The 10,176-nt window shown below is 41.2% G+C and overlaps 1 protein-coding gene across 2 annotated transcripts; it reads right to left on the reverse strand.

The window, feature by feature from the left end:
* Positions 1-2,823: 2,823 nt before the first annotated feature.
* On the reverse strand, positions 2,824-7,161 carry irx5a (iroquois homeobox 5a). 2 transcript variants are annotated; one of them, XM_053865722.1, is made up of 3 exons: positions 6,604-7,161; positions 5,502-5,907; positions 2,824-4,474 (listed from the first exon to the last, which is right to left on the reverse strand). In XM_053865722.1, the coding sequence occupies exons 1-3, from the start codon at positions 6,844-6,846 to the stop codon at positions 3,798-3,800; spliced, it is 1,326 nt and encodes a 441-aa protein (XP_053721697.1). In that variant the 5' UTR covers positions 6,847-7,161; the 3' UTR covers positions 2,824-3,797. The 2 variants fall into 2 exon arrangements, with proteins under 2 accessions (XP_053721697.1, XP_053721696.1); XM_053865721.1 differs by having other exon boundaries at positions 6,589-7,161.
* Positions 7,162-10,176: the final 3,015 nt, after the last annotated feature.

Here is a 10,176-nt window from a genome sequence, read left to right on the forward strand (position 1 = left end):
CAACTTTTTCTCGCCCTTAATACATCAAGCAAACTTTCATGTATAAATGGTCGTAAATACTCTATTTATTGATTCAACACAATTGAATTTGGTCAGTGTGAAATAAGATAAATGGAGTCCTTCTTCTGGTGGTTTTTAATCATTTCCACGCTGGTCTCATGTCTCGCCAGGAGACTGAAGCTGATATAGTGTGTCCTTAATTAGCCTTCTCATTTAGGAAATGATGAAGATTAAATAGCCCAGAGCAACTCTGTGCCGAACCTCTGCAGACGCACCTGCTGGACACGAATCAAGGCCCGGTAAACTGGCGGCTGGGTGTTTCGTCCGTTACTGAGAGAAAATGAAAGCTCCTTTTTACTGTTTCTGCTATGCTTTTGCTTTGGAGTAGTTTAAGGACCCAGTCGAAGCATCACACTGCGAAGTCAGTGTGAATCAAGGTTGGTCCATTTCTACAATGTGCAACTTATAACCTGATTTTATTCATAGCAGGAACCTCAAACCGCACAGCCGCCACAAATTTAAAGCTTCAGGAAAATTATTAGCGTTCTGTCTTCTATTGTATTTCCCTCAACAGCCACTTGACAATTCAATTATTTTGTGACTGTGAACTTGGATTATGTCTTTAACTGGCCAATTTGATGAACTGATTTAAAGCATTTACCAGATTAACCCAGTTTTTGTTTCTGATGAAATCTGCTCATGATAGAACAAAGTGCTGTGAGAATGTGTTGTATATCTTCATTTTACCTCAATAGTGGCTGTTAGATATGTAAATGAAATGGATTTTTAGTGACTGTACATTTTTGATTTTGTAATTAAATAACTTGAATTACAAAATATCAAGTTCAGAAAAGATGGACCTTTGACTCTTATTATACAAGACTTGACCTTCTCCTTGTCATCAACTTGAACTATGTATGTACAGCTTTACATCGTATGTATACTCAAATACAAGCTTCCGCATTTCTGCGTCAGTTGTTTTTGATATTTGATATTTTTCATCAACAACAATGAAGTTGACCCGTCCAGCTAAATAGTCGTGACGTTCCTCGTCGTCGTCTTCTCCCCTTCTGCAGCTGCTGTGGGAGTTTCCACGTCCTGATCGCTACGACAATGACGCGCCAGTCGAACTTGAATTTCGGTGAGCCGGGCAGGATGATGCTCCACGCGTATCTTCTGGATCTTCTCCGTCCCTTTTGAGCATTTTTTTTAAGCACTGGGTACCAGCACACATCAGATAACGCACACCTCCCTCCCCCAGACACAAAACTGCGGTTAACTCGGGCCTGCTATTTGATATACAGGGTATTATAAATTACAAAATCGACTACAACATTTATTTAAAAATGAATAAAGACAGATTCTACACTCCATCTAGTGTGGGGCAGCATTTTCCCCTATATTTCCATGTCTCTATTTAACTTGTTCATTGCAGGTTATTGTTTTACCTTAAGCCATCAATTGCATTCTTTTATTTTATTACTTCTAACAGGCTTTGCACTTTTTGCTATTGAAGTATTCGTTCGGACAAACTCAGGATCGCGCGCTTAAGCACCACGCGATAAAGCATTTCTCTCAGAAGTCCCTGAAGGGGTTAAAAAAGCCATAATGACGCTATTTAGCGGCTGATGTGTCGCCATCACTGCTCCAGCACCGTGTCAGATTAAAATGGAGAGCTCGACTGGAGGACATGAAGGCTCGGGGAATTATGGGAAACCTCAGGGGAGATTTGGGGAAAGTAAACTACAGAGATTAATGGAGAGAGGAGGGAGGAGGACTCGCTTACTGCATCCTTCTATCTATCTATCTATCTATCTATCTATCTATCTATCTATCTATCTATCTATCTATCTATCTATCTATCTATCTATCTATCTATCTATCTATCTATCTATCTATCTATCTATCTATCTATCTATCTATCTATCCTCCTCTTCCTTTCTTGCCATCTTTTCGATGCATCCATCCTTTCATCATCTATTCGAATCATCATCCCTACTTCTATAAATATTTTCTAAATGTTTTATATGTGTTTGGGAGGAAAACGCTTTTTCTTTTTTCTTTTAATTCCACTTACTAACTGGAGTTATTGGTTTTTTTTTAGGATCCATGACTCCAGGATTGCACCACGGTCAATAAATAAATAATATGTGTGCTGTTAAATTAATAAATATTTAAATTGAATCTGCTTCTTAGCACAATATCCGTTCTGACCTAATTCTCTACTGGAAAAAAATGAAAAAGCGTAAGCCTTTTGCAATTGCTAATCATTAACTATCATTCAGTCTAAAAGAAATAAAGCAATACCTCAAATAGCGATTTTATACCATTCAAAATGTCGTTAAATAATGAAAACTAAAAATGTTAAAACACAACTAATATCTGAAAATGACAATAAGTAATTTTTTATGACGTAACTGGATGTACATCGTCAAAAAAAATCTTCGAAGTGAAACGTGAAAAGGGGCCTTGTATGCGCGAGGCCTATTGCGGGTGTGTGAGAGAAATAAAACGATATAATGCCTGAATGTGGTATTATTATTATTATTATTATTATTATTATTATTATTATTATTATTATTATTATTATTATTATTATTATTATACGCGCATGTATGCAAATTGGAAAAGCTCCGGGGGCTTCGTGTGTGTATTCTTCTCTCTTATTTCATGCGCTTGTCAAAGTTGAGATAATCCTCCTAATAAGTGTGTGTCCTCCCGATTGGCTACATTTTCCCCTTTCTCTCTCTCTCTGCCTCGCTCTTCCCTCCAAACAAGGCCGCTGCTGCTGTGACGGATTAATAAGCGCGTCCTCCCGCACCTCAATTTAGGCGCAAGTGTGACACCTACCTGCAGAAGTTGGAAGAGTTGCAGCCTCTCACACGCTGCTGTTTCCCATCCAACGCGCCATTAGAGATCCCCTCTCTCCATTAATGATATATAAACGTGCAGTACGCTCCAAGCGCGAGGTCTATTTTAACAGCTTTGCCTTTGGAGAGCTCGTAATGAGGCCTAAATTTGGCATAAAATCGAGCTCATTAGCGGATTTCACCACCTGATTGCGCAGCGTAAAAGGCGATAGGTAATTGGGTTAAATGGCTCGGTGTTGTTTGCACTACAGTGCAGTTGAGGCCATTTTTATATGGAATATAACTGACCGAAACAGACTGATTATATTAAGAAGTACGTTGCGGAAAAACCGGTGGTCAGTCTTGTTGCAGGATAGAACAATAAGATGAGTGCGCAGAAGGCCACTACACTTTCTTTGATACACAATATATACGTGAAGAGATAAACGTTCCAAAAGACGCGTAAATCACTTTCCTTCTCTGAACATGTGACCTTAACATAGCGCACTCCTTTGTACTTGCAGCAATAGTTTATTGCCAGTTGAAACTGCTGTTTTCCGTTTTCATTATTCTGACAGACAAAATGAAGCCACGAATTAATCCACCGTGTGAGAGGAATTGCTGTTTAAATAAGAGCTCCGAGTCATAGCACATCAGCCTTGTTGTCATGAATCGATTGGACTCCCCTCCCAAAAAAACACAATCGCTGCACAAATATATTCATATATTTTTTTTTTCATAATTTACTTCAAAGATAGTGTATTGTCCATTTTTAAATACAAAAATGCTACATTAAATATACATGTTAATACAAATAGACTCCTGCAGCGATTAAGACCGTTCTTGTTACACTGAAATTCAGAAACTAAAAAAAAAATGAGGATAAAATAAGTTTGTTTTTTTTTTTCCTCGAGAAAAAAAATAAAATAAATAGAAGTCCGCAAGGTGTTAAATGTTTGACATACCTTTCTTGAGTTCATAAGGTGAGTCTTTACAAAGATCTACCTGGCCTCGGACTCTTTCTCTCACCAGAGCTTCGGCTCTACTCAACACAGTCTGGTTTAATCCATTGAAATGTGGAGACGCGCTCGTGACCGAGCCGTGGGTACTGTGCAGGGGTCCAAAAGTGCCACCATAGTTCGTGTAGCCAGGATAGAAAGGGGATGTGTAGTAGAGAGGCCTGGAGAGGACGGTGCTGCTGTTGGGGAGGGCGCACTGGTGCGGGGAGGACCGGGGGGGAGAGGAGTTGGAGCCCATCTGCGCGTTCTGACCCACTTCAGTGCTGCTTTTACACCGATCTGACGACGTGGCGATCTCCGCCAGCGACCACAGTTTGGGTTTGGGCGCAGACGGGGGCGAGTGGATCACGGACGTCACGTTGCTGGTGACGGTGCCGGGTGCGTGGCTCAAGTCAGACGGCTTGTCCTGTTGCGCAACGGCCGGGTTCCCCCGTGGCACCGCGGAGGGAGACGAGGTTGTGGGTTTAGCGGAATCCGGCAGCAACACGTCAACAGTCCGCTCCTCTTGCTCCTTGGATTCCGAGTCGCTTAGAAGCGGATCCGAATCCTTGCCGTCGTCTTTGAATCTGTCACAGCCCAAATCCCCAGGGTTCAGCAGCTTGTGGTCTGAAGCCGAGAGAAAGAAAAACAATTAAAGCGGAGTGAAGGAAATGAGGGTTAAATTACCACAAAAACAAACGAGTAAAAGATAATTTACGCACCATAATAAACGCCCGCTATTAAAATCTACTTGAAGGTCATTAATAAAAAAGTTGGAAAAGATTTTTGAGTTCGCAAACTTCATTCATTTACTTTCAATCATGAATATTAAATTAAAAAAAATATCCCTCCAATTCTAACGTCACAATTTCCTGTTCTTTTTCAAATGACTCAAACTGATTTTGACGCCAACACTATTTAATCGCACCTTCAAAGTCACCTTCAAATCTTTTCCTTCATTAGGTTCAGCATTGACTTTGTTTATTGCCAGTTTGAAGAGCGTCCCCAGCTTTTTGGTGAAATATATAGTTTTGTTACATAATTGAAATGTTTTTTTAGAATTAATAAATATGCAAAAATCATTTTAGGATTAAAATACAACAGGAAAAACAAGGGGTGAAAAAAAATCACCTCCCTCCATCTTCCTTAGAAAAATCCCAACACCACTGTCCATATTCATGAGCATTCGCGCACGTTTTCCATAATTAACTTCACATTTGTATTAAATAAAATCAGCATTTGTTGCTACGGTTTTTCCTTGTATGATGCCGTCTCATGAACGCTGACATTGATACAAAGGTTTTAAGCATCGCCTATTTTTTTTGTTAAACGTAAGGCATGAAAACATCGGTGTGATTTCAACCACACACCGTGGAATGTTCTAATGAATTACAAGCAGAACAGCAGCTGTATCCTCATAATTACGCGCTTAAAAGATGAATTGGGTGCTAAACATTTGGCGTCAGCAGCAATTTCAGCCTCTGAGAATTCAAACGAGGGGACTTGAAGGTGATTATTATTTAAGGCAATTGTCCCATTATAAATAATACACCACCATTAACCAGCAATCAATTCTCCACCCTGAGTGGAAATGACTGCGATGAAAAATTGATGATTTTTTTTTTCTCCCCCGGACTATTCCTCCACCACCGACCTGCTTCTGTGTCTGTGGAGTCTCCCTTGTCTGTCGGCTTGCCGGGGTCGTCGTCGTCGTTTTTCTCCAAATCAATATTCTCATCCTCCTCCTCATCCTCGCTGCGGTTCCGCGGCGTCCACGTCATCTTGTTCTCCTTCTTTAGCCTCCTCCTGGCGTTGGCGAACCAGGTGGACACCTGGGTCAGGGTCATTTTGGTGATGATGGCCAGCATGATCTTCTCCCCTTTAGTTGGGTAGGGGTTCTTGCGGTGCTCGTTCAGCCAGGCCTTCAGGGTGGCGGTGGCATCCCGGGTCGCGTTTTTACGGTAAGCCGGATCCCCATAAGGGTAGGTACCCAGGGGGGCTCCGTAAGGGTGGTATCCTATTGACCCCGGCATCCCCGTTGTGTGGTCGTAGGGAGAACCCTGTCATTAAAACACAAAACCGTTTATTATTTTTTTTCTCCTCTTTAAACTTTTGGAATCAGGGCGCACTCTGCGACTTCACACACACCTCTGACAAAAATCCGTCCGCTCTGGAATTAACAACCCTTCATTTACATCATCAAATATTATTTCTGCAGCCATTTATGACAGTCACGTCGTGTCTTGCCGCAATCCCGCGCGGGCACAATTCATCTCCTCCCATATGTGCATGCGAGCGACGCTCGTTGCGCACGATTTGAAATAAACTTCACAGCGCGCCGGACTAAGTTTTTAACCAGCGCCGCTGCCAAAACGCTCCGTCCATGTCTTGTATTTCAGTGACGCACGGTAGAACCGTCAAGTGGTGATAGTTTAATTGTGTATTTATAGATGGCTACATTTGCGTTACGTTTTGGGTGTAAATTTAAAGAGTGTTGTCACCAGTTTTACATTTCACTGGCACATTCGTCGAGACATGATGTGGGACATTAAAAATCTACGTGCTCAGTTGCGCACAAGAGTCGGTTTACCGCGTAAATTAATATTAGTTCTTGCAACTCGGGTGCCAAAAGAAGTCTGAAGTGACGCTGTTAAAATATAACTTGCAGTTTCTATCATGTAGAAAATAAAAGCGAGCGAACATTTAGGTAACGCCGGAGACTTTTGGAGATCAATAATCACCTTTAGTTTACTCACCACGTACGAGGTGAAAGTGGCAGCAGCCGCCGCGTCCGCGCTGTAGGGCAGATGGGAGTTGTAGCCCGGCGAGCCACTGCTGAACGCTGTAGATCCGGCGTAGGGCGCAAACGCTGATCCCGACGAGGATCTCCCAAGTTCCTCGGTTCTGGGTCCGGATATCACGCTTGTGCTGTACGCGGGGCAGGAATACAGGGCCAAAGAAGCGGACGGCTGGTACAAATAGCCCTGAGGATACGCCATAATGGAGCCCGGAGTATTGAACTTGCGCACTTTCTCCCCCTTTTTAAGCGTTGGAGCGCATAGAGCCGTGCGCCTGCTGCAGACCCGCCGTCTGTCCGCGCGTGCTTTAATAAGTCGCAGAAGTGAACAAAAACACGAGGCTTAGATGACAGCAAGCCTCTGCTGGTTGCTCCCTTGTCTGAGTGGCGTCGTCTCTCTCATGCCCGTGTGGAAGTTTTTTTAGCCGTCGGACGGGGGGCTTTGCTTGGGAAAATGTCCTGCCAAGATGCTAAGTTGGAAATTGAGGATCCTGACGCCCACTACGCTCAGCGCTACGCTCCTCCTCTCGGGGTGTAGTCACTGAGAGAAAAGAAGAGCTTCTGCTGGGTAGCCATGCTCTCTCTCTTTCTCTCTCTCTTTCTCCCCCTCCCATCTCCCCCCTCCGCTCTCCCACCCATCTCTCTCTCACGTTAACTAACAATCCGGCTCATTCTCTATTTCTCTGTTTTTCCTCTTTAACAAGCCTCATCGCAGTAAGTCCACCCCTCCTCTTCTAAGAAGGGAGTGTGTCAACTTCTTACTTCCCTTTTCCGCTTTTTTTTCTCTCCCACTTTCACACTTGATCAATAACAAATCGGCTGCCGTGTGCCAGGACGAAATGTATCGACAGGGATTCTTCGGTGTCTTGTTATCCTCTCTCGAAAAAGAGTTGTGCGCAATAACGCGCGTAGGGTCGCCGGGCTCCGACTTCGCGATGGGATTACTTCGTTTGAAGGCGATGTCTTTCTGTTTGGTTTTTGGCTTTGGTAAGATCTGACAATCGCACTTTGTTTTAGACACTTTCATTGTCACAAATAATAAATAAAACGAGTGATGTCTCAGTATGTCATGCGCTTTCAATCAAGTGGAGATTTGATGACCGCCAACAACCGACTTGTGACTGAACATGTAAGTATCCAGATTGAAACGACGGACATCTGCCATAAAAAGTAGTCGATGGTTGTTGTGATCTAATGATCTGTTGACTATATATATATATATATATATATATATATATATATATATATATATATATATATATATATATATATATATATATATATATATATATATATATACGCTGTACTTTGACTTTGACGTTATTGTAGTTACAGTAGCGAACTGCAAGTTATTTGAGTATATAGTTTAAGAAATGGCACATCAATCATGAGCTGTGATTACGTGCCGCAAAACTCCCGGAGCAAAAAAGTCAAATAAACTGCTGTTGTAAAAGCTGTTTTTCAGGGGACAGCTTTTGTTTTTCTGTTCTACTCACTCAAGTCAAAATAGAAGTTGTAAAATGGGGTTACATGTAGAGTAATAAAACACTCTATTATTATTATTATTATTATTATTATTATTATTATTATTATTATTATTATTATTATTATTATTATTATTATTATTATTATTATTATTATTATTACAGCCCACAGTAATTACGGTGTGAGGCGTTCGAGGACTGTTTTCATTGGCTCCGTCTGCAGTTCAGGACTCCGACAAGCCGAAAGGGATCGCTGTAGGCGCTGCTAAAGAGTGTGTGCTCTCTCTGTCACGTGTGTTTTACCTCCCGAGAGCAAAGGCTGATGACGCTGGAGCGGAGGAAGAATTCCAAAAGAAGAGAAATGGAGAGGATGGCGCGAGGAGAGTTGCGTTGATGGTTTGATTCTACCTTAAAACAATGGGATTCTTTGAATGTGTTGTATGTGTACAAAAAGAGGGTTTAATTCAGATGACATCATCCGTGTTCAGGTTGCAGATGGAACCGCAGTGATCTTCGTTTTATCGAGCGTAAACTCATACTTTTTCTGCCGTTTGCATGGCGCTGTTGTGGTGGAATCCGACAGGTAGCAGCCGGTTGATTTACTGTTTTGGAAGACGCGCAACTACATCTTACTTACCCCTTTTTACGCACGGAAACAGCTGAGCGGTGGCAGAAAGAGAGAGAGAGAGAGAGAGTGATGGAAGCTGATGCCTGCCACTTGAAAATGCCCGTGGGAGTCAACGTAATATAATTTGGATATAGAAGCAATAATTACGCGTCGTTATCCGTCAAGGAGCTCTAGTTGTGTAAAACATTAACGGTAAATAGGTGCATTTTTCCCTCTATTTATCCAGGCCAGCTGCCATGACAAACCTTCACTGCTTCAAAAATGCTTGAAGTATTCATAGGATTTTTTTAACCACTTTAAATCTGTGTCCTAAACCGATTAGTTGACACCAATTTTTCTTTGATGTATTAGCTGAGGGCTTTTGCCACTTGGAAGCCAATTGAAATTCAAAACAGTTTTCGCTCCAAATGCTTTGGGGAGATCTGCAGCAAATAATGGATGTAATTTATTTTTGACCTTGCCTTTTTTCTTTTTTCAGCTCCCTCCCCTCCTTTTATTTGAAGAGTGTGGCTATTAAATGATTAAACGTGAGCACTAAACAACTGGCGTCGTAGACAGCAATGATTGGTTATTATATTACTGCTGTTATTATTGTTATTATTGCAGTAATTTTAGACTCCTGAATTGTGACAGCAGCGACTGTGGCTGGTATTGCGACTGTCTCTAGACAATATCTTTCCTTTTTATTAATCACTCTATTCATAAGCAGAGCAAGCCAAGGTAATGAGAATTATCTCATTAGTGTTTTTTTATTCAAGTTACATGTCATGTAAAATGCAAACTAGGACTTAATTTTACAAAGCAGATCATGTTCATTTGTTCTATTTCTTTTTTTTCATTTGGTGTATTTTCCACTAATATTTTATCCTAAAATGAAGTAGCAATAAGCAAAGCTTGTCACCGTTTTTCTAGCTGGCTCAAACGTCACATTAAGTAAAATAATAGAAAAAAAAAAAAACCTCATAAACTGAGTGCGTTGGAAAAAAAAACAGATGTTAGCATTCAGCAAGTCTCTTTTAAAAAGCTTCATAAGTGAAATTGCAGTGTATGGTATGAGAATCCACTGACAGGACTGCATTTGGAAACTAACATGAAGACAAAACATACATTTGTGAATTCATGCTAGCACGGATGCTAGCTTGGGTTAAACAGCCACACTTCCACATGCTTGTCTTTTTTTTCATCACGGCAATCCAACTGTAGCAGGACATGATCAAATAAAGCAACACATCTGTTTAATAGTGCAGTGAATATGGTAACTTCCCAGTAATACAATGGCTTTAAAGTTTGAGTTAGCGTGTTGCTAGCAACATATTCTGTAAGTGTAAATTTTTATCTATACTAGTGTGATTGTCATTAAACTTAATCTCAAGTATAACAACTACAATTTACTTATTGTTCTAGTACGTAATTTGGCAAT

This window comes from Synchiropus splendidus, chromosome 5 (genome assembly GCF_027744825.2).
Source record: "Synchiropus splendidus isolate RoL2022-P1 chromosome 5, RoL_Sspl_1.0, whole genome shotgun sequence".
In the NCBI taxonomy this organism is placed as follows: domain Eukaryota; kingdom Metazoa; phylum Chordata; class Actinopteri; order Syngnathiformes; family Callionymidae; genus Synchiropus; species Synchiropus splendidus.